Genomic DNA, 26,551 nt, shown 5'->3' on the forward strand with positions numbered 1-26,551 from the left:
TTCGGAAGGATCGCCCCAGGGCTTTGATAAATGCCATGTTTAGCATTAAGAAAGATGCAGGCCAATACTGCATACGGATATGGATACTTCCGTTTCAATAGTTTTCACTATGTATAAAAGACATTGTGACACGAAAGTCTGTCCCTAGTGGAGGATGATAACAAGTGCCTGCTTATACACCGGAGTATATATGCACTCGTTACTGCAACAGAAGCTGCACTTACCTCGTGGGACGAATCAACACCAACTACTGCATTGCTTTCGTGCATCTGCCTGTCACAACATTCTGCATCATAGACAAGGACCGACACAGTTTCTGAAACGCCCGCAAACTGCCGAGTGAAACAAACGTAAATTAGCCTGGGCATGATGAATTATTGACGGTGCAACATATCATCAAGACTTAGTTTTAAAGCGCGCCTTGCAGACTTGGATTGATCTTGACGTGCGCGTGGGTCTGTAACTCATAATTAATGAGTAAAATCAGGTCCAGGTGTCAACAATATCCTGAACAGTTATTGGAAGACCCGGACGTCCTTCTGGGTTCCAAGTCCCCGTTATTGACGTACATGGGTTTTCTGTTTCAGGAGGATACAAACAGCAGACAATTCTACATAAGGCAATATAACAGGGTTCGACACTTGTGACATGCCACACTAAATAGCTACGAGTTTTTTCAAGTGAAAAACGTATTAATACTACATGCCCTTGAGTTTCTTAAAGGTCACATGCAACATAAAACACAACTTTGCAGATTCTGATACCTTTCGGTATGGACTTACCGAAACAAATCATCAAAAATGCAAATTCAACTTATAAAGTTGAAAAATAACGCGATGAAAAACCGCGCGAAATCGGAGTTAAAACGATTCACTAATCCCCGACTTTTCTGGGGAAAACTGGTTTAAACAGCATGCTGGGCTGCGCTCACAGAACGTGCGCAGTGAAATACGTTCGCTCAACTTGGAAGCGGGCTGTCCGGTGAATACTCGGTGAAGGCTTTGGTGTGAGCTATTTTCCTAATGTTTTGTTGATATCTCACAGGCGCGAGCTTTTTATATGTTATGACAGTAAATAAACTGTTTATATAATTTCATTTGTTTATTTCACCACGTTCTTCTTACCGAGTCACTTTCTCAGTTCGATACTTAAAAGCAATGTCATTATTTAGCGTTGACTGAATTTCTAACTGTGATATGCAAAATGTTATACACAAAAAATGAGCATGTATTTACAAAACCCAACATCTCTATATATACACACACAATGAGCCGAGAGGGCATCTGCAAATGAACCAGCCGTTACACTTGAGTGCACACCCACCCGCTCTGACTGGGTTCGGTATCCCGGCTGCTTCGTTTCTTGGGAAGTAAACCCAAGTACACAATATTGCACTTTTGATTTGCGATTGTACGCTTATAATTTTGTTTATATGTTTTTTCATAACCAGCAATGTATATCATATGTCATGAATAAGTGATAATTGTGTTTTAATTATGTTTGATTTTTTGGTTGCATGTGACCTTTTTAAGGAAATTTCATTTCAATTGCATGAATCTACATACGTAACTGAACATACCGACGGGCAGACAAGAAGTTTGATTTTAGAATGCGTTGGTGTTTCGGAAATGTTTAACAAACCGACAGACATCCATCGGTGACCAGAATCCTTACCTATATCTCCGGTCCGCTACACAACCCCGAGTATTGGATGTTACAAGCTACTAAAGCAGTCATGTAGCTTGCGAAAGACACGCCATATTGATTTAGTGTATCGTTTTAATGCAGAAATAGGCATTATGTTTAAAATATATGAAACTTAGCCTGTACTCGATTAGACAATTTATGTGGTACGTATACGTTATGTGGCAGAGTTATTAAATGTACAGCAGAATTGTTTTTGCATTACACCCTTGTCTTTGTCACTTCACATTACATCGGGGGCGGTGGGGTAGCCCAGTGGTTAAAGCGTTCGCTCGTCACGCCGAAAACCCGGGTTCGATTCCCCACATGGGTACAATGTGTGAAGCCCATTTCTGGTGTCCCCCGCCGTGATATTGCTGGAATATTGTGAAATGCGGCGTAAAACTCACTCACTCACATTACATCGCACATTTCATGAAAACGTGCCTTGTCAGTGCTTGGACAACAGGAATACTGAATCGTTGGACCTATCCGTACTTAGGCTATGACGAGTTAGCTCCCTTTACCCAGACTCGCGCTGTATCAGGGGCCATTGGCATACAGACCATATCATTGAAATAACAGCTTTCTTATGGGAATGATATCATACCTCTGTGTGAATAAAACGGGAACGGGTCAAAATGGCCACACGACAAAATGGCCTCACAAAAATGTCATAATGGCCACAACCCCTAGTCAAAATGGCCAAAGAAAAAGTCAAAATGGCCATACATTCTTTTTTTTCATATTAATGAGAATTGTTTAATATTGAGTTGTTTTTTTGTCCTGTACTTTGAGATGTTTTCTTATGTAATACTTTGAGCTGTTTAAATACTCTCGCAAGGTTTACTTGATTAATACTTTCAGATGTTATTTCAAAACCCTTTGATCATTGGGTAGTGTTTTGATAACATGTACAATGTGTCCACTCAGGAAACGAAATTTGACATTTGTACGTGCGGGCTGACATGTGAACCAGCAGGTTAGTGAGTGAGTTTAGTTCACTCAATTCATTAGTAGTGAGTTATTCAATTTCTTACATAAACCTGCATGCTATAATAATGTTGGAACTGACACTTTTCATCATCATTTCCACAACTTCAGTTATGGCAAATGCACAATAAATTTCTTCCTACTTCTCGTGGTGGAAGATACATTCATGTAAATGGTTATATGTTTATTGTGAACAAGAAGAAAAGGGGAGAATGGACCTAACCTCCCATCCCATAGTCTGGTAAACTTCAGGAGTCACAAGTGAAAATGAAGGTAAGATGCATAGGTATTAAAAAAATGACCATTTATCCTAACTGGCTCGTTAACTTCTAATCAGCAGGTGAGTACATACATTGTGTAACCTTAATTAAGCTGTGAATCCAGAAGTGCCTCGTTAACTATTTAGAAGAAGAAGGGTTTATTTTGTATAAAGACCATACGACCCATCGTACAAGGTGGTACAATAGTGATTTTGGTTACCATTTTCATACAACAACGCTAACAGGAGCAGAATAAACATGTTCTAAGAACTTGACAAAATTATTTATGATGTTATTATCGGATGATGTACATATGCTGCGGAGTGAATAATAATATCCATGGACCGTTTTCGGAATGTAACGCCGACGCATATCCTCATAGCGTTTACAAATATAGACAATATGGATTTCATCCTCAATACTTTTACAGTGTTTACATAATACAATATCATCATTGCAGGAGGCAGTACCTCTTCTAATATATTTGATACCTACTGCATTACACCATGATCTAAATAATGTGAACAGACGCTTGCACTTATTACTTATGTTCAATGATAAATATTTTTCACAGGTCAACAGAGATTTATGGGACTTATAGAAAGACAGGGAGTTAACTATTTAAGCCGTAATTGATCAATTAATTGTTAATCTCTGTGTTTATTGTAATTGTTCTTATACTTTTCAGATCATCTTCATGTGAGGTCTGGGGTTTTGAAAATACTTCTTGCTTTGAAAATGTTGCTTTCTCAAATATTTAGTATCACTCAGGAAAGGTACACCTAACTTTAAGGTATATGGCGAGTTTGGTACATTCCCACTTGTAAATGTTATTAAAAGCAGAATGGTATGTTGTGGGCTAAACTTATAACCGGAAAATCATCAAAATTATGCTTCTTAATATATAAATTAATATTCAACAATGATATATTTGGCAAGTGTGGACTGGACATAAATGTATAATCTATCTTGAGAGAATTTATATTAACCAATATGAATATAACAAATACAAAAGTGCATGTACATGAAGAAAAAACCTACATTTATCGGGGTTAATCCATTCTGTCAGATAGGGGAGTAAGGTGTGTTTTCTTTGCTAAGTACCTACTCCACTGTCTCACAACTGGGAGTCTCACAAATGGGAGTTCTCGCAAATGGGAGTAGACCGGTCTTGTTATTTGTTGAAAATGTGATTAGTTGATGTGTAATAAACATCAAGTTTTGTCTGATATAACTTCTTTTGTCATTTTTAAACCTTGATATCACATAATGCAACATGGGAAAACGTATTATAAAAATATAAAAAATTATGTGTGGTCATTTTGACTTTTTCTATGGCCATTTTGACTTTTTGGTGTGGCCATTTTGACTAGGGGTTTGTGGCCATTTTGACTTTTTTGTGGCCATTTTGACTTGGATGTTTTGTGGCCATTTTGACTAAGACCCAAGAAAAATATATGTAATTTAGTCCGAGCGCATGGTTTCTGCTCTTGTGTTGTACGTTGACTGAGTAGTTACTGAAGCAGTCTTAAAATCCTTGTTCGTGTCCCAGTTGGTCACGTTGACAGGCGGACATGCGTCTAAAAGTAGAATGGGTTTTTCCGCCCTGCAGTTTTCATTCTGTTGACTTACATATGACAGGATGCACCTCTTGCGATGACTCTCATAATAAAAGCTCGATCTACTGCTTGTGAAAATCGAAAACAGAGGAGCGTCGACAACAGGAAGAAAGTTCAGTCACCGTCTATACATGAACAGCTGATATTGGGATATTGTACAGAAAGATAGGACCGAATTGAGGCCTTTTCAAGTGCGGACAATTGATTAACTGCACAGCAGGTCAGTATAAGAGAATTTAAATCCAAGAATGCATGGAAAGTCAATTTATTCAATTTATTAGCATTAACTGAACGAAGGTTTTGTTTGTTACTGCCGACTTGTGCTATTTGGGGTGTGGGGGTCTGTGACCGGGTTGACAAGTGTTCTTCCTGGGTTAATATGTTAGACATTATACGGTCACACTAGCAGGACACCAAAACTGTCTGACTTTCGGTTCTTCTCATCAACATATAGTTATTTGTACTGTTTAACAACCAGATAGAGCAGGAAGTAATGACTTCTCACTCATCCACACTTTGCCAGCCTGTTGCTAATGGACAGACCGTCTGAACAGGACATGGAGTATTGTTGCTAAGTTAAGGCAAAGACAAGAGGCAGCCGAACTGACAACTAATTGCAATTTATATATGTATAAAGAAGTCGTCTGTCGGACCACGAAAACCCTAAAATCAGGTTAAAATGATCAGTTATAAATATATACCCACCCAGTCAAACCAAAAGAAGGTACAGCATGTCCTCTAATAAGCGCAGAGCTGGACACTTATGTTTTCAAAGGACTTCCAGACTTGGTGCTTATTTGAGTCCAGGTGCTAGGGATTTGACACCGATGTGTAGCAGCAAAACAAACTTACGTGATCAGTTGAGAGACAAACATGGAATATAATATCCGGATATTTTTTTATATTACATTGTTGCACAAACATGTGACATCAAATAAGTTTCTTTGTACAGCTTTACATGTATAGGGTACTGTTTTTATGTGGGAATATTGAAAGATATTTTCCTTGTGAACTGCCTATACTTAATGCGTTTTGGGGTTGTAATTACGATATTTGCATTTTGTTTTCATTCATTTGTTGTAGTAGGAATGCGTGAGGCTTCAATGGTGACTTATCAAACTGTACCATGCGTACAAATTATTCGATAATAGCAATCAATTATCTTATTTATTGTGCTATTATTTTATTAAATATGTTTAGTAAAACCTAACATATTTTGATATTGGAATTTAATTTCTGATAAAATGACACTTTCTTTTTATAAATGCAGCAAAATTCTTTAAAGTTATATTATTTTGGGTACCAGACCACAGGTACATTTATTAAAAATGTGTGTACTGCCGATTAAGCTAGTTAAGCGCATAGTTCATGTGAAAAATACACTCAGTAATTATAGTAATAAAACTAAAACTATGCCTAGCAGAACAGAAAATAGAATTCAAATGTATAGTAGTCATTTGTGTGCACACGTAAGATATTTAGCAAATTTAAGATTTTGTTCTGGCTCGATTGTTACTTCTATACTGGATATATATCACTGCCAGACCTTGATGAAGCGATGCTATATTCCTATGTCATAAGTATTTGCATGCAAGGCATTTGACTCTCTCGTTGATGACCACACCCATGTAGACAGCACTGTCAAGAATGCTACAGCAATAGTCGGTGGTCCGTTAATAACTGTGTGTGGGCCATACTAAAAACATGGGAAATATAATGTTTCAATTGATTGTCAGAAAAACAGTCTTTTGAAAAACTGACTGCCAGAATAAAAATCTAACACCCCAACACACCTGAATCATTGCATGTGGATCTTGCAAATCATTTCATGCATGATTTGAACAAACACAGAAACATAGATATACTGTCTCCTTCAGATTTTGTTCAAGCATGGAAATGCAAGACACTTTGTGGATATTTGTGTTAGTTGGTAGCATGGTACTCAAACATGGGTTTTTGATTTGAACAACATGGATGATTGTTTAGCTATCACATCCTCTGAAAAAAAACCTTTGTTGAACTATTTATAACCTTTTCTCAGTGCTACCACTTGCTGGAAATAATGTCAATGCACCAGGGGATGCTAACCAGAATGATGCAAAACAAAGTTGCTAGGCATTTAAATGTTTGTCGAAACACAAACTTCATCATGACAAATGGCTTACCACCTGATATTCTCGCTTACCAGTCATCCAGTTGAAATGTCACATCAAGTCAACCTTATTCAGTTGGTGCGTCAAAGGAATTGAAACAAACTGCCACATGAACAGCTTGAACAATTCCTGGTTTGCAACCAATCAGTGGCCATACAGAATGCAAATGGTTGAGGAAGCACAGCATCCATTTCTGATGTCCAGCAACATGCCCAGTTTTGCTTCTGCATGACTTTCAAGCATACTAAATGCCTTTATTAGACATCATCTAAAGTTCGGAAGGCAAGACTTGGATGGCACAAATGTTCTCTGCTGGGTCCAGGTTTCACCTAGATAGCTCAGTAGGTTGTGCAAGGGTCTACAGCCATCCAAGAATGCAGGAGCATTTGCATCCCTGAGCATCTTTAGTCTGCCCCGGGATGGGGGTGTAGTGGGGCTGGTGTCGCAACTCATCAGAGAACAAAACTTGTTTTGTTAATGGCAATTTTAAAAGCTTATTTTCACAATATTTTTTAATCATTTTGTACTCTTAGCACAAAGTGCAGCAATATTATGTCTACCAACATTTTGCAAGTGTTGTAATAGACATTTTGAAGCTGAGCTTCACTGCAATGGCTGGCTGGTTCTGAAGACCTCTCCCCTACAGAACTTCTCTGGTGTAATCTACAACAGGACCAGAAGCAGCATGATTGCTTCACTGCAATGGCTGGCTGGTTCTGAAGAGCTCTGCCCTACAGAATATGTCTGGTGTAATCTACAACAGGATCAGAAGCAGCATGACTGCTTCACTGCAATGGCTGGCTGGTTCTGAAGATTTCTCCCCAACAGAATATGTCTGGCGTAATCTACAGCAGGACCAGAAGCAGCAAGTAATGCCAATGCAGTTGGGCCAATCTTTGGTTGACATTTGAACATCCCCCAAGCTGTTTTCAATTATCTGGTGTCTTTAGTGACTGTATCAACAGAAATGGTACTGATGCCTAATACTGACACTGTTCTTTGTGTTTTTACAACACACATCTGTTAGGACATGCTGCTCTGATGCGGTATTTGTTTTAACAACACTTTGTTATGAAAGTATGTTGGTCAGACAAATGACCAAATAATTGATGCCATTTTCAATAACATAACATCTAACCACAACATATACTCAAAAAAAACACCCCGTCAGGACGAATTCAAAATTAGATAGGCACTGTAATCAAATCATTACAGAAATGGACATAATAAGTGGATCAAAAACATTTTTTGTGTACAATATTTTGACACATCAATGAATAACTCAGCACAATTTCAAGACATTACGTGAACATTTGCAGCCAATTGAGACCCTTGACCTCAGTATCTAGTGTGACCACCACGAGCGGCAATAACTTCAGCACAGCGTCTATTTATGGAGTGCTCCAATCGATTGATGAAGGCCATTGGCACCTGGAACCACACTCTGAGAAAGGCCTGGTGCAATTAATCGGCTGTGTTCGGCCTGTGTTCAGTCTGAATTTCATCCCAAAGATGTTCAATTGGGTTTAAATCAGGACTGAGGGCTGGCCACTGCATAATGTTGACACCATTATGCTGTAGGAAGTCCCGTGTAGCTCTGGGAGTATGGGCCCGGGTGTTATCATGCTCGAAAATGTTGTTCCGGTGACGTGCGAAATGTGGTATGACGTGGGGTCTTGGTCGATGTAGCGCACCGCTTTGATGCCGCCTCCTCTCCCTGGACCAAGGTTCTGAAACACCATAGGACCTACTCTCTGGTTCAGGCCTATTCCACCCATACCATGATGCTTGCACCTCCCCATGAGTCTCTTTCCATAACACATTGGTCTGAGTAATGCTGGCCACGTCGTCGCCATATTCTTGTTCTGCCATCTGCAGTTGATACGCAGTACCGACTCTCATCTGTGAACAGAACAGTTCTCCATTGCCTGTATCGCCAGTTATGGTGTTTTAGGGCAAACTGTAGATGTTGATGCCGATGACAAGGGGTGAGGATTGGTCCACGTTAAGTCCACGGCAATGGAGGCTCCAGCTGTTAAGACGTCAATGTAATGTATCAGTACTGATTGGTCTTCCGTGTGTTCCCACTTTCTGGCATGCTGTTTCGGTCTTGTCGTCTTGTGGTCACCCTTGGTCTGCCAGTACGGGGGCGATCATTTGTGGTGTTGGTGGCACGGAAACGTTGCTGCAGCCTGTAGATGGTCTGAACGTTGAACTGGAAGTGATTGGCAACGGCTTGTGCAGTGTGGCCAGCTTCAAGTCTTCCTAGCGCCTGGTTCTTTCTGAGCTGTCGTGAGTCGCGGCATCCTGCTGACATTGTAATGAGAATGTTTCAACCAGGTTTGGGGGTGCATTTTATAGGGCTGGTCCAGCACATGCAGCATGAGTTGCATGAAAAACATGGATAACATCGTACCATCTCCGAGATCAGGTTGCATATTTGAGACCATTCCCTGGGTTCCATTCTGAATTTGGGAAGGAATGTCTTTGCTCAGGTAAAGCTGGAGATCAGTTATCCGTTTCTGTGAATGAAAATTCCAAACTGACGTTTCTTTTGCTGCTTAGTATATATATGAAGCACAGTTACACCACTGTTTTATTTGAAATATAGATCAGTGTTTACTGTAATATTTAATTAAATTTGGGAATAAAACTTTTTCACTGATGATATCATTTAGTAGCTATCATCAATTGTGAAAAAAGTGAAAATGATAATGGTAATATAATCTCTCACTGAAATAAACCCTTCCGTGTATCATTATCAGCGTCATGCAAGTAAGTGATTTGGGCTTACAAGTTACTTGTCCGTTATCAGTATTAAATGGTATGTGTTATTCAGTATGGAACAAACAATAGGAGTAATACAGCAGGAAGTATTTTTGTATATAAACATGCATATAGCAACTATCAGAATTTCACTTCCATATAATTCTAGCATCACATCCCCATAAAATGTCAAGTGAAATCTAGCAGGAAGAATCATTCATAAAGCATAAACTTTGAATTAAATCTTCTCCAAACTCGATGCAGGTGTGACACAAGTAATAAATCATGAATAACTAAAACACTCAAACATACACGCGGAGAATGAGGAATCTTCACTCATCATTAACCTGCACAGAGATAATTAAATACTGGTTTGGTACAATAGATTTTAAATGACCTCTTTGAAATAAATTACATAACATGCATTAAGTACAATTTCATTTTACAGACTATTGCCATGAAGAATGAGGACATTTTTTATGGATATACAACTCCTTTATTCTGTATATGTGACGTTTCGGCATAGATTCTGATGTCGTTGTTAAACAAGTGGTACCTATACACTACTGCAGGATATTGTACTGCTGTAGGCCAGCTGTCAAAAGTGATGATTCTGCCCCTGCTGGACAGTCAGACTGACTGACTGACTGAGTTTGGTTTTACGCTGCTTTTAGCAATATTCCAGCAACATCACGGCGGGGGACACCAGAAATGGGCTTCACACATTGTACCCATGTGGGGATTCGAACCCAGGTCTTCAGCGTGACGAGCCAACGCTTTAACCATAAGGCTACCCCACCGCCCCTGGACAGTCAGAATGTTGTTTCTGGCCACTATACACTACTGTAGGCCAGCTGTCAAAAGTGATGATTCTCCTGCTGCTGTACAGTCAGAATGTTGTTTCTGGCCACTATACACTACTGTAGGCCAGCTGTCAAAAGTGATGATTCTCCTGCTGCTGTACAGTCAGAATGTTGTCTCTGGCCACTATACACTGCAGTAGGCCAGCTGTCAAAAGTGATGATTCTCCTCCTGCTGTACAGTCAGAATGTTGTTTCTGGTCAATATACACTACTGTAGGCCAGCTGTCAAAAGTGATGATTCTCCTGCTGCTGGACAGTCAGAATGTTGTTTCTGGCCACTATACACTACTGTAGGCCAGCTGTCAAAAGTGATGATTCTCCTGCTGCTGTACAGTCAGAATGATGTCTCTGGCCACTATACACTGCAGTAGGCCAGCTGTCAAAAGTGATGATTCTCCTGCTGCTGTACAGTCAGAATGTTGTTTCTGGCCACTATACACTACTGTAGGCCAGCTGTCAAAAGTGATGATTCTCCTGCTGCTGTACAGTCAGAATGTTGTTTCTGGCCACTATACACTGCTGCAGGCCAGCTGTCAAAAGTGATGATTCTCCTGCTGCTGAACAGTCAGAATGTTGTTTCTGGCCACTATACACTACTGTAGGCCAGCTGTCAAAAGTGATGATTCTCCTGCTGCTGTACAGTCAGAATAATGTTTCTGGCCACTATACACTACTGTAGGCCAGCTGTCATGATGATGTTTCTGGCCACTCCTGCTGCTGGACAGTCAGAATGTTGTTTCTGGCCACTATACACAACTGTACATAGCCCAGCTGTCAAAAGTGATGATTCTCCTGCTGCTGGACAGTCAGAATGTTGTTTCTGGCCACTATACACTACTGTACATAGCCCAGCTGTCAAAAGTGATGATTCTCCTGCTGCTGGACAGTCAGAATGTTGTTTCTGGCCACTATACACTACTGTACATAGGCCAGCTGTCAAAAGTGATGATTCTCCTGCTGCTGTACAGTCAGAATGTTGTTTCTGGCCACTATACACTACTGCAGGCCAGCTGTCAAAAGTGATGATTCTCCTGCTGCTGTACAGTCAGAATGTTGTTTCTGGCCACTATACACTGCTGCAGGCCCAGCTGTCAAAAGTGATGATTCTCCTGCTGCTGGACAGTCAGAATGTTGTTTCTGGCCACTATACACTACTGCAGGCCAGCTGTCAAAAGTGATGATTCTCCTGCTGCTGTACAGTCAGAATGTTGTTTCTGGCCACTATACACTGCTGCAGGCCAGCTGTCAAAAGTGATGATTCTCCTGCTGCTGTACAGTCAGAATGTTGTTTCTGGCCACTATACACTGCTGCAGGCCAGCTGTCAAAAGTGATGATTCTCCTGCTGCTGTACAGTCAGAATGTTGTTTCTGGCCACTATACACACTGCTGCAGGCCAGCTGTCAAAGTGATGATTCTCCTGCTGCTGTACAGTCAGAATGTTGTTTCTGGCCACTATACACCTGCTGTAGGCCAGCTGTCAAAAGTGATGATTCTCCTGCTGCTGTACAGTCAGAATGTTGTTTCTGGCCACTATACACTACTGTAGGCCAGCTGTCAAAAGTGATGATTCTCCTGCTGCTGTACAGTCAGAATGTTGTTTCTGGCCACTATACACTGCTGCAGGCCAGCTGTCAAAAGTGATGATTCTCCTGCTGCTGTACAGTCAGAATGTTGTTTCTGGCCACTATACACTACTGCAGGCCAGCTGTCAAAAGTGATGATTCTCCTGCTGCTGTACAGTCAGAATGTTGTTTCTGGCCACTATACACTACTGTAGGCCAGCTGTCAAAAGTGATGATTCTCCTGCTGCTGTACAGTCAGAATGTTGTTTCTGGCCACTATACACTGCTGCAGGCCAGCTGTCAAAGTGATGATTCTCCTGCTGCTGTACAGTCAGAATGTTGTTTCTGGCCACTATACACTGCACTGTAGGCCAGCTGTCAAAAGTGATGATTCTCCTGCTGCTGTACAGTCAGAATGTTGTTTCTGGCCACTATACACTACTGTAGGCCAGCTGTCAAAAGTGATGATTCTCCTGCTGCTGTACAGTCAGAATGTTGTTTCTGGCCACTATACACTACTGCAGGCCAGCTGTCAAAAGTGATGATTCTCCTGCTGCTGTACAGTCAGAATGTTGTTTCTGGCCACTATACACTGCAGTAGGCCAGCTGTCAAAAGTGATGATTCTCCTGCTGCTGTACAGTCAGAATGTTGTTTCTGGCCACTATACACTGCTGCAGGCCAGCTGTCAAAAGTGATGATTCTCCTGCTTCTGTACAGTCAGAATGTTGTTTCTGGCCACTATACACTGCTGCAGGCCAGCTGTCAAAAGTGATGATTCTCCCCCTGCTGTGCAGTCAGAATGTTGTTTCTGGCCACTATACACTACTGCAGGCCAGCTGTCAAAAGTGATGATTCTCCTGCTGCTGGACAGTCAGAATGTTGTTTCTGGCCACTATACACTGCTGCAGGCCAGCTGTCAAAAGTGATGATTCTCCTGCTGCTGTACAGTCAGAATGTTGTTTCTGGCCACTATACACTACTGTAGGCCAGCTGTCAAAAGTGATGATTCTCCTGTTGCTGTACAATCAGAATGTTGTTTCTGGCCACTATACACTGCTGCAGGCCAGCTGTCAAAAGTGATGATTCTCCTGCTGCTGTACAGTCAGAATGTTGTTTCTGGCCACTATACACTACTGTAGGCCAGCTGTCAAAAGTGATGATTCTCCTGCTGCTGTACAGTCAGAATGTTGTTTCTGGCCACTATACACTGCTGCAGGCCAGCTGTCAAAAGTGATGATTCTCCTGCTGCTGTACAGTCAGAATGTTGTTTCTGGCCACTATACACTACTGTAGGTCAGCTGTCAAAAGTGATGATTCTCCTGCTGCTGTACAGTCAGAATGTTGTTTCTGGCCACTATACACTGCTGCAGGCCAGCTGTCAAAAGTGATGATTCTCCTGCTGCTGTACAGTCAGAATGTTGTTTCTGGCCACTATACACTACTGTACATAGCCCAGCTGTCAAAAGTGATGATTCTCCTGCTGCTGTACAGTCAGAATGTTGTTTCTGGCCACTATACACTGCTGCAGGCCAGCTGTCAAAAGTGATGATTCTCCTGCTGCTGGACAGTCAGAATGTTGTTTCTGGCCACTATACACTGCAGTAGGACATTGTACTTCTGTAGGCCAGCTGTCAAGAGTGGTGATTTATGATTAAAAGCCCACTAATCAAGAGCAATTCTCCAGGACTGGTTGTTGCTTTTCGAGCCCACCCCAATCTTAACCTATTTTGAAAGGCTGCCCCTTCTAAAAAAAAATAACCACTACCTAAATAGATAAATAAAATTTGGAAAACACAAGCACATTATTTGGAGTTGTGTTTCAGATGTTGTCAAATAATATATACCTAAGCATGAGGTAGATACTGAAATATGTATAAAAGCATATTGAAAAATTGCTGGTTGTCTGAACCATCTGATGACTGAAGCAAAAGGAGTTTCAGGTTCATTGTCCTTGAAAGAGAGCTTTTGAGATTTGAATACATTTTTTATATTCCAGCATGTGTGAAATGTTTACAAATTAAATCAAGTTTCATCCCAAGTATAATGGGTTCATACTGTGGTGTGTCAGGGAACAAAGCATACATTTTTAATATTGAAACTATGATTAATTCAGCTTTTGAATGGTAGTCTAAATGGTACAATTAAAATGCTGCATTACTTATGGATTATTCTGATATGTCAATAATGATCAGCCAAAAAAATCAAAAAAGTCTGGATTATCATTTCAGTTTTAATACTGAACATACATGTATCATATTCTGCATGTATGGACAGTCATAAATATAGGCATAAATACAGTCGAAGAGGTCTCTTTAAGGTCCTTAATTAAAACTTCAACACCAGATGCATGATGACATTTTCTACACTGTCATATTGTCATGTCATCAAAATCAATATGGCTGATTGTTTCCTCCCAAACAATCTCACTGATGTTACATTCATCATCAAAATATGTATTCACTAAGCATCCATAAGCATTAAGTGGGTCAGCTGATATAGACAAGGGAAAGATACAGATCTGTTTTTCTCTGTTGCCTCACAGGTGTTCATCCTGGAAAACATCAGTGGAGTATTACTATCCGAACTGATACAGGGTAATATTATCTTATGAATACCAGTTTTGAGATAATTTATCACTGTCAGATGTAAGTTACTGTTGTGGAGAAAGACATGTCAGATAATGAACATAATCACTGGGATACTTGTCACAAGGCATAGGTGAAAAACATTTTAGTTTACAAATGTTTAAAATATGGAGAAGCATAATTTAAATATGCTGGCATTTTTAAAATAAAGTTTCAATATTAGGTAGAAATGCATGATACAAAGAAGCGTCAAGTACACCAGACATTATTATGATAAATTCATACCAAACTTAAGCTGTATTCTGGAGTCACCTGGGCCTCATCATTGTAGACAACAGGCACCTGTAGGGAGATGTAATATGATACATGAAAGGGGCACTGATCCAGAGCAATTTCCGTGGACATAGTGTACCCATATAATTACCCAGAATTCTTGACTAGTTCGTGACCTCTGCTGCATGCGCAATTGGTAGTATAATTATAGATTGATCAAGAAAGATGAAATCTTTTTTATTCGATAATACTTCCTTCTTCATTATTATGATAACAAATGAAAACATTTTGAAGTTTAACCATCTGCCAAAACAAAGTCAATGTACGTCTTTATATTTTGACTTATAATCCTAATTAGTTTATTATCATATTCGTGTGCATTTTGAAACTGAATAAAAAGCACACGATCTGCTTATACTTATAGTGAATTTATAACATGACTGTAATATCTATACATTTTATAGTTTGCCAATGTGAATCATATTTCACATTTCATGCCCTAAGTCTGACCTAGTGTATGTTGTCTGTCTCATTACGTTTCATGTCGAAAAATTATTCTGTTGAATGCTACAACAAATGAATAAAAGCAAAATGTAAATATTAAAATTAAAATACACTAAAGTTATAGCAACAATGTCAGGTTATTACCTTGTTCGAAGAATATATCCATCAATGTCCACATAAAGGAACAGTATGCCATTCATCTGCAGCTGCCAAGAATCTTGTTCCATGTCATGTGTCTTTTAACAGTCTAATATGTGAAAAAGTGATATATTGTTTCAGGTCTGACCTACCTGTCATCTGGAGATATAAAATATTTGAAAATATCACATATACTAGGCACATAAAGAAACTGTGCATACAAACATTTAAAATCTAAATTTATCAAACCTGTGTAGACACATAAGGATTTAAACTCAGAGATTAGTGACATGTATCCAACATGCATGCACGTTCCACGCTCCGTGACATCAGTGGGTTTGTCCTTGAGACGTGCAATACGTTGTTGCACGTGCATTCCGGGAAAGAGAAACAGAGCAAATGAATGCCACACAATACTGTCACTTTGGAAAGCTCAACCCCTGCCCTTGCGCTCGTTCAAAAAATTAAACGGCTATTGAAACGCATAGCATGCCAAGGCTCACATCTGCACAACGTCATGAGGCCACTGGGATGGTCCATGGGGGAATGTCTCAACGACAAGTGACTGCACATTTCCACTGCCACCGAACACCATTTCTGCACTGGTGAGAGGCTACCAGAACACAAATGACATCATCGATCGGCCACACGCTCTGGACGCCCACGTGTAACAACGCCAAGACAGGACAGATGGATAAGGGTGACCCATCTTCGCCACAGGTTTCAGACTGCAGTGATGACTGCCCGAACCATCCCAGGACTTCGCCGTATCCACCCCAACACAGTCCGATCAGACCACGACGTCCCGCCATACGGCCTATCCTGACACAATGGCATCGACAAGCTCGCCGAATGTGGTGCCGAAATAATGTCCGCAGACCAATGTTTTGGTGGAGAGATGTTGTTTTTACAGATGATTCCAGGTTTAACATTTCCCATAGTGATGGACGTCAACGTGCCTATAGACGCGTAGGAGAACGTTATGCACAGGCCTGTGTCTTGGAGAGGAATCGCTTTGGTGGTGGTTCCGTGATGATTTGGGATGGAATAACAGCACGCCAAAGAACTCCTTTGGTGATTGTTCAGGGCAACTTAACTGGTGTGGGCTACAGGGATCAGATTCTTCGACCTGTGGCAATTCCTTTTCTGCAACGTCATGGGTTAACATTCCAACAGGACAATGCCCGCCCTCATACGGCAAAGGTTGATAAGAATTTCTTGCAACACCACAACTAGGCACATAAAGAAACTGTGCATACAAACATTTAAAATCTAAATTTATCAAACCTGTGTAGACACATAAGGATTTAAACTCAGAGATTAGTGACATGTATCCAACATGCATGCACGTTCCACGCTCCGTGACATCAGTGGGTTCGTCCTTGAGACGTGCAATACGTTGTTGCACGTGCATTCCGGGAAAGAGAAACAGAGCAAATGAATGCCACACAATACTGTCACTTTGGAAAGCTCAACCCCTGCCCTTGCGCTCGTTCAAAAAATTAAACGGCTATTGAAACGCATAGCATGCCAAGGCTCACATCTGCACAACGTCATGAGGCCACTGGGATGGTCCATGGGGGAATGTCTCAACGACAAGTGACTGCACATTTCCACTGCCACCGGAACACCATTTCTGCACTGGTGAGAGGCTACCAGAACACAAATGACATCATCGATCGGCCACGTTCTGGACGTCCACATGTAACAACGCCAAGACAGGACAGATGGATAAGGGTGACCCATCTTCGCCACAGGTTTCAGACTGCAGTGATGACTGCCCGAACCATCCCAGGACTTCGCCGTATCCACCCCAACACAGTCCGATCAGACCACGACGTCCCGCCATACGGGCCTATCCTGACACAATGGCATCGACAAGCTCGCCGAATGTGGTGCCGAAATCATGTCCGCAGACCAATGTTTTGGTGGAGAGATGTTGTTTTTACAGATGATTCCAGGTTTAACATTTCCCATAGTGATGGACGTCAACGTGCCTATAGACGCGTAGGAGAACGTTATGCACAGGCCTGTGTCTTGGAGAGGAATCGCTTTGGTGGTGGTTCCGTGATGATTTGGGATGGAATAACAGCACGCCAAAGAACTCCTTTGGTGATTGTTCAGGGCAACTTAACTGGTGTGGGCTACAGGGATCAGATTCTTCGACCTGTGGCAATTCCTTTTCTGCAACGTCATGGGTTAACATTCCAACAGGACAATGCCCGCCCTCATACGGCAAGGGTTGATAAGAATTTCTTGCAACACCACAACTAGGCACATAAAGAAACTGTGCATACAAACATTTAAAATCTAAATTTATCAAACCTGTGTAGACACATAAGGATTTAAACTCAGAGATTAGTGACATGTATCCAACATGCATGCACGTTCCACGTTCCGTGACATCAGTGGGTTCGTCCTTGAGACGTGCAATACGTTGTTGCACGTGCATTCCGGGAAAGAGAAACAGAGCAAATGAATGCCACACAATACTGTCACTTTGGAAAGCTCAACCCCTGCCCTTGCGCTCGTTCAAAAAATTAAACGGCTATTGAAACGCATAGCATGCCAAGGCTCACATCTGCACAACGTCATGAGGCCACTGGGATGGTCCATGGGGGAATGTCTCAACGACAAGTGACTGCACATTTCCACTGCCACCGGAACACCATTTCTGCACTGGTGAGAGGCTACCAGAACACAAATGACATCATCGATCGGCCACGTTCTGGACGTCCACATGTAACAACGCCAAGACAGGACAGATGGATAAGGGTGACCCATCTTCGCCACAGGTTTCAGACTGCAGTGATGACTGCCCGAACCATCCCAGGACTTCGCCGTATCCACCCCAACACAGTCCGATCAGACCACGACGTCCCGCCATACGGCCTATCCTGACACAATGGCATCGACAAGCTCGCCGAATGTGGTGCCGAAATCATGTCCGCAGACCAATGTTTTGGTGGAGAGATGTTGTTTTTACAGATGATTCCAGGTTTAACATTTCCCATAGTGATGGACGTCAACGTGCCTATAGACGCGTAGGAGAACGTTATGCACAGGCCTGTGTCTTGGAGAGGAATCGCTTTGGTGGTGGTTCCGTGATGATTTGGGATGGAATAACAGCACGCCAAAGAACTCCTTTGGTGATTGTTCAGGGCAACTTAACTGGTGTGGGCTACAGGGATCAGATTCTTCGACCTGTGGCAATTCCTTTTCTGCAACGTCATGGGTTAACATTCCAACAGGACAATGCCCGCCCCTCATACGGCAAGGGTTGATAAGAATTTCTTGCAACACCACAACTAGGCACATAAAGAAACTGTGCATACAAACATTTAAAATCTAAATTTATCAAACCTGTGTAGACACATAAGGATTTAAACTCAGAGATTAGTGACATGTATCCAACATGCATGCACGTTCCACGTTCCGTGACATCAGTGGGTTCGTCCTTGAGACGTGCAATACGTTGTTGCACGTGCATTCCGGGAAAGAGAAACAGAGCAAATGAATGCCACACAATACTGTCACTTTGGAAAGCTCAACCCCTGCCCTTGCGATCGTTCAAAAAATTAAACGGCTATTGAAACGCATAGCATGCCAAGGCTCACATCTGCACAACGTCATGAGGCCACTGGGATGGTCCATGGGGGAATGTCTCAACGACAAGTGACTGCACATTTCCACTGCCACCGGAACACCATTTCTGCACTGGTGAGAGGCTACCAGAACACAAATGACATCATCGATCGGCCACATTCTGGACGTCCACGTGTAACAACGCCAAGACAGGACAGATGGATAAGGGTGACCCATCTTCGCCACAGGTTTCAGACTGCAGTGATGACTGCCCGAACCATCCCAGGACTTCGCCGTATCCACCCCAACACAGTCCGATCAGACCACGACGTCCCGCCATACGGCCTATCCTGACACAATGGCATCGACAAGCTCGCCGAATGTGGTGCCGAAATAATGTCCGCAGACCAATGTTTTGGTGGAGAGATGTTGTTTTTACAGATGATTCCAGGTTTAACATTTCCCATAGTGATGGACGTCAACGTGCCTATAGACGCGTAGGAGAACGTTATGCACAGGCCTGTGTCTTGGAGAGGAATCGCTTTGGTGGTGGTTCCGTGATGATTTGGGATGGAATAACAGCACGCCAAAGAACTCCTTTGGTGATTGTTCAGGGCAACTTAACTGGTGTGGGCTACAGGGATCAGATTCTTCGACCTGTGGCAATTCCTTTTCTGCAACGTCATGGGTTAACATTCCAACAGGACAATGCCCGCCCTCATACGGCAAGGGTTGATAAGAATTTCTTGCAACACCACAACGTTGACTTACTGCCTTGGCCTACAAATTCACCGGATCTCTCCCCGATAGAGCATGTTTGGGACGAGATGGATCGACGTCTACACCGTCTTCTTCATCCGCCAGATAACGTCCTTGACCTTGCAACAGAACTTGAGAGAATCTGGCATGACATCCCACAAGCCTTCCTTTCACGTTTGATAGGCTCTATGCGTTGTCGATGCACTGCTGTTCTCAATGCCGATGGTGGACATACCCGTTATTGAGCTTGTGACATGGTCGTTTGACCCCTGTCCCGCTTGTGGACTCGTGACGTCATTGTGATTGACTGTTCAATTGAAATTCTCCCGACTTGTTATGGTCTCATGATTCCTCCATTAAAGTTTATATGTACCTTTGACATTGTTATCATACTTATCAACTGGGATAATATTTTGACAATGCACAGTTTCTTTATGTGGCTAGTATACATTAGAGTCTTAAATACTCAGTGTAATGTCAGACTGACAATTGTATTTAATAGGGCTTCCACGGGTACTCGAGTACTCGAGGACGAGTCGGGTTCAGCTGGACTCGACTCCATTTTCAAGGACTCGAGGACTCGAAAAGGGGAGATAACTCGAATTATTTGACGTTGACAGACTGTCTGCCATGTGCTAAGCACGAGCGGCCGTTAACGTCTAATATTAAGATAAGATATAACTTTATTATCCCGGAGGAAATTCTTATACATCCAAACCGTCTCAAAATGAATATATACACAGTTCACAAAAATATACACAATAATTACATGCTCAAAACGAATGCTATTTACAAATAAATCTGACATGATATACATGTAATTCAATTAACCACATAGGTAAAGAGGCTGAATAATTCTAGTTCTACTCAGATGATGGTGTGATTCAAAATATCTGTTGCATTCACGAATACTTGATAGTATGAAAGACTGTCGAGCTCTGTTTGTTTTGAAGGAGGGAATCGACAGGCAGCGTCCACAAGGAAGTAGTTCAAAATGGTGAGATCAAATATATCAACTATCAAATCTAATTTTAGCTGCCTTTTTGACAATCTGGCGCTCATAGATAAAGGGAATATACTCGAAAGACACTCCAGAAATTTTGCAAGCAGTATTAACAATTTTGAAAAGTTTGTTTTTGTTGCGATGAGACAGATCCCCATACCAACATAGAAAATTGTAGGTCAACACACTTTGAATAAAGGTTTGATAAAAAACTGTCATTACGGTTTTGTCAATGCCTTGACGATAATAATGTTCAGAATCAGAAATAAGGCCAGTAACAGTGGCGTCATCTGCAAATTTCACAGTAAACAAGTCATATATTGACAAGTAACAGTCATTGGTATACAATACGAAGAGAACGGATGAAGGAACACAGCCATGTGGATCTCCAGTAGAGGTTGAGAGAAAAGAAGATTGATAGCCATTGACACTGACATACTGAGTTCTATGTACCCTGAATTCTTTAACCCATCTAATAATGTGTTTATTAACACCTAAATTAAATAGTTTACTCCTCACACGGTGTGGCTGTATGGTATTAGATGTTACAAGTCTGCAGATGAGAGTAAATATTATACATCGTTTGAGATTTCACTTCTTAAAATGATTAGGTAACTATCTTGACAATTGATAGACATGGAGAAAGATAAAAAAATCAAATGTATGGGCGTATCTTGATCTGGATAGTGAAAAGAGCAAAATAACCATATGTCGCCTGTGCGGTATATCACTGTGTTTTGCAGGCAGTACAAGAAGTACGAAGAAAAAAACATTTGTCAAGTAAACATCCAAATACTGATTCTGACCAATAGGAAATGTAAGTCACATGACGATATGAAGTCGGAAAGAAGTAAGTGTTTACTTGTATGATCGGAACACGTCATGCAATTTACGCTATCGTTTGCTTGAAAGGTATGAATTTCGAGTACTCGGGTCCGAGTCGAGTCTCATCCCTCGAGTACTCGAGTCCAAAATAATGGACTCGTTGAAGCCCTAGTATTTAAGATGCATAACCAGGTGCTGTCATGTTGATGATGCTGTATGAGAGAAGACAGGCAGGGATAATTAACAGTGATGAATGCTTTGTTAAAATATGATTGCAACATAGTTGAAAATAGGTTCAATAGACCAGACTTATATTGAATCCAATTGCTGTTTTTAAGCATGGTGGCAAATTTGGAATCAATGTTACCAATGAATTAAGCAAAACTACTACAGAAATTGTTTTAATATTCATTAGGGTGCCAATTTCGCCAGATGAAATAGGTGGCATTTTGCTGAGGATCATGTACTGTAAGGTCTGATGATTACTACAATGAGGGGCCCCTAATGTACAGTGAATATTACATTGTTTCCCTCTGGAAGCAACATATTCCTTTTCCCTGCATCCATTCTTCACATTTCTGCGTCATGTGAAACCAAGTGCTCATAATTTCAGTTGGCTTGCACATTAACCAAATCTGACAAGGAGAATAAATATAACAAATGTCTTCAAACTTTAAAAGTAACAAAATATTTGGTACTTACCATAATTAGTTACATAATTAGAAATTGGTTGGTCAGAAGTGGAAATGGCACACAACACTGAGACTAGCAAGAGCTGACGGCTACTATGATCTTGCTTTGGTTTCATTCATCGCTACTTGGAATAGCAATCAACCATAATTTTAGCAAGATTTGACCTCTTGGACATGACCTATTGCTACATCTTGAGACACAGCAGCACATCTCAGGCATCGTAATATTTGCACTATTGGCGAAGTGGTAAAGGGAGGTAACTGAGAAATGTTCCCAATTGATTGTGAAATGTCATTCTTCTGACCGCCTAATCAGGGATAATTTCAAATGAACCATCTGATGGGCATCCAATGTTCTTTCTGTCTGCTTGTTTAGGTCAAAAAAATTAATTTACACAAATTAATTTGGGTCCACTGTCCTTACAGCCTAAATATTTGATAATAAACATTTGCAGTAATGATATTTTTTGTGACTGACAATTTCCTTTTGTTTTTCAACAGCCTGAGGCACAATTTTGTTTCAAGCATATTCACGTACAATATATTTTTGCGGCATAGTCCAAGGCCCACAGGTATTTTTACAGTGCAGAACCCCCACATGATTTAGCAATCATAACTTAGATATTCAAACATTGTTTTAGCAGAGATTGACGAACTTGTCTTATGTCTACCGCTGTTTTGAGGATGAACAACATGTGAGAAAATCTTAGTCAAACATTTGACTACAGAGTCCCCCACAGTATGACAAAATGAGCAGTGATGACAAAATAAGCAGTGATGACAATCCTAGTCAGTCAAGCGGCCAACTCCGGATTGTTGACAGAGGAATAGATACACGTGTGCAGATTGGACAGAACAACACTTTCGTCACCCTGAACCTCCCAGATGGTCTCGCAGGTAATACTTCCACTGATAGGGCCAAGCTTCCCATTCTGCAGTTTTTAATTTTGAGTGAGTGAGTTGGGTTTTACGCTGCGTTTAGCAATATTCCAGCAATATCAGGGTGGGGGACACCAGAAATGGGCTTCACATATTGTGCCCATGTGGGGAATGGAACTCAGGTCTTAAGCGTGATGAGCGAACGCTTTAACCACTAGGCTACCCCACCGCCCTTTTAATTTTGAAGTTTTGAAAGTACATTTGATACGTTGCTTTTGTATTTGAAATGGAATACTTTAGCCATGGTGATTTTTTTTTGTAAACACTTTAAAAGTGTTGTTTGAGAGTTAAAAGACCTTTGTTGAAAATTCAGTATAGAGAGAAAGATGACTGGAGACATTGGTTTTATCAGTTTTATGTTTTGTAGGTTAAATAATACTTTTCCAATTAATACTTGAATCACTTCAATAAGTGGCTGCATAAATTACTTCAGTGAGATGCAATGGTGACATCATACTTCCTGGGTGAAGAAGGTCATGCTTTGTTGATAGACTGTTATACGTCTGCCCCACTTCCCAACTGCTCATGCTAGATATCCACTAATCTGAGTCTTAATGTATGAGAAGTGGTCACCCATGACTCATCAAGCTATACAGGGTGAAAACCTTCCATCTTGTTTCTGGATTTATTATTTAAAACTGTTCACAGAAAATAATTTAAATTCTCAAATTCATGTTTTATTGCCTGTTGGCAAACTTGCATGAATACTTTAAGTGCATGTTCGTTTTCCTTCTCTGTAAGAGTAGCCACAGCATATTTTAGAAATATTTCTTATTGCTTACTTGACTATTTTTGGGGTTAAATTATTGAGTGCAGAATCTCTGTTTGAAAACATTTATTGACAGTCTCACAAAGAGAATAAATAATATACATCAACTGTGTGGCAACAGCAAAGTACTTTTTGTGTAATATGCTTTCTGTTAAATAATAATAATTTTCATGTTAAAACATAAGCAATTTATGCTTCTTAATAGAAGCTACATGAATAAACTGCTGACACATGGAGGGAAGATAAACACAACAGACACCAGCCTGTTGACACATGGAGGCTTGTTAAACTTCATGGACACCAGCCTGTTGACACATGGAAGCTTGCCATACTTGATGGACACCAGTCTGTTGACGCATGGAGGCTTGTTATACTTGATGGACACCAGCCTGTTGACACATGGAAGCTTGCTAAACTTCATGGACACCAGCCTGTTGACACATATAAGCTTGCTAAACTTCATGGACACCAGCCTGTTGACACATGGAAGCTTGCTATACTTGATGGACACCAGCCTGTTGACACATGGAAGCTTGCTAAACTTCATGGACACCAGCCTGTTGACACATAGAAGCTTGCTATACTTGATGGACACCAGTCTGTTGACAAAATGGAAGCTTGCTAAACTTCATAGACACCAGCCTGTTGACACATGGAGGCTTGTTATACTTGATGGACACCAGCCTGTTGACACATGGAAACTTGCTATACTTGATGGACACCAGCCTGTTGACACATGGAGGCTTGCTATATTTGATGGACACCAGTCTGTTGATGCATTGAAGCTTGTTATACTTGATGGACACCAGTCTGTTGACAGATGAAGGCATATTATACATACTTGATGGACACCAGCCTGTTGACACATGGAGGCTTGTTATACTTGATGGACACCAGCCTGTTGACGCATGGAGGCTTGTTATATATACTTGATGGACACCAGTCTATTGACACATAGAAGCTTGCTATACTTGATGGACACCAGTCTGTTGACGCATGAAGGCTATACTTGATGGACACCAGCCTGTTGACACATGGAAGCTTGCTATGCATGATGGACACCAGTCTGTTGACACATGGAAGCTTGCTATGCATGATAGACACCAGTCTGTTGACACATGGAGGCTTGATATACTTGATGGACACCAGCCTGTTGACGCATGGAGGCTTGATATACTTGATGGACACCAGCCTGTTGACACATGGAGGCTTGATATACTTGATGGACAACAGTCTTTTGACACATGAAAGCTTGCTGAACTTGATGGACACCAAACTGTTGACACATGGAGGTTTGTTATACCTCATGGACACCAGTTTGTTGATGCATGGAGGTCAGCTAAACTTGATCGACACTAAACTGTTTACACATTGAAATTGAGGCTTGCTAACTTGATGGACACCAAACTGTTGACACATGGAGGTCAACTAAACTTGATCGACACTAAACTGTTGACACATGGAGGCTAGCTAAACTTGATGGACACCAGTCTGTTGACACATGGAGGTCAGCTAAACTTGATCGACACTAAACTGTTTACACATTGAGTTTGAGGCTTGCTAACTTGATGGACACCAGTCTGTTGACACATGGAGGCTAGCTAAACTTGATGGACACCAGTCTGTTGACACATGGAGGTCAGCTAAACTTGATGGACACTAAACTGTTTACACATTGAATTTGAGGCTTGCTAAGTTGATGGACACCAGTTTGTTGATGCATGGAAGCCAGCTAAATTTGATGTACACCAGTCTGTTGATGCATTGAGGCTTGCTAAACTTGATGGACACCAAGCTGTTGACACATGGAGGCTTGTTGGACACCAACCTGTTGAAACATTCAAGACTTACTAACTAACCTTGATGACCCTCTTGACACATGGAAGTGTTGACTAATCATTTAAATTAAGATTTGATTAACATTGAACTGTTGAATCACTGCAGTTAAACAAGACTGATGGACACCTAACTGTTGACACTTTTTGCATTCAAGCCACCTTCATAGACACGAAACTGTTGACTCATGGCATTCAAGTCACCTTCATAGACACCAAACTGTTGACTCATTGCATTCAAGTCACCTTCATAGACACTCACAAACTGTTGACTCATTGCATTCAAACCACCTTCATAGACATTTAACTGTTGACTCATTGCATTCAAGTCACCTGCTATACTTGATGGACACCAGTCTGTTGACGCATGAAGGCTATACTTGATGGACACCAGCCTGTTGACACATGGAAGCTTGCTATGCATGATGGACACCAGTCTGTTGACACATGGAAGCTTGTGATACATGATGGACACCAGCCTGTTGACACATGGAGGCTTGATATACTTGATGGACACCAGTCTGTTGACACATGCAAGCTTGGTTTACTTGATGGACACCAGTCTGTTTACACATGGAGGCTTGATGGACACCAGTCTGTTGACACATGGGGGCTAGCTAAACTTGATGGACACCAGTCTGTTGACACATGGAGGTCAGCTAAACTTGATGGACACCAAACTGTTGACACATTGAGGCTTGCTGAACTTGTTGGACACCAGCCTGTTGACACATGGAGGTCAG

At 41.2% G+C, this 26,551-nt stretch overlaps 1 protein-coding gene across 3 annotated transcripts in view; it reads left to right on the forward strand.

The window, feature by feature from the left end:
* Window positions 1–4,554: 4,554 nt before the first annotated feature.
* The window catches only part of LOC124280401, a 79,959-nt gene continuing 57,962 nt past the window's right edge, over window positions 4,555–26,551 (forward strand). For 2 of the 3 annotated variants that reach the window (XM_046716307.1, XM_046716308.1), the window contains exons 1-2: window positions 4,555–4,775; window positions 22,994–23,162. In XM_046716307.1, coding sequence (XP_046572263.1) covers window positions 23,015–23,162 — 148 coding nt within the window. In that variant the 5' untranslated portion in view covers window positions 4,555–4,775; window positions 22,994–23,014. The remainder of the gene's footprint in view (window positions 4,776–22,993; window positions 23,163–26,551) is intronic. The other variant, XM_046716309.1, reaches the window with a different exon arrangement.

The sequence above is a fragment of the Haliotis rubra genome, unplaced genomic scaffold (assembly GCF_003918875.1).
Source record: "Haliotis rubra isolate DU_JTF1 unplaced genomic scaffold, ASM391887v1 Scf267, whole genome shotgun sequence".
NCBI lineage: Eukaryota > Metazoa > Mollusca > Gastropoda > Lepetellida > Haliotidae > Haliotis > Haliotis rubra.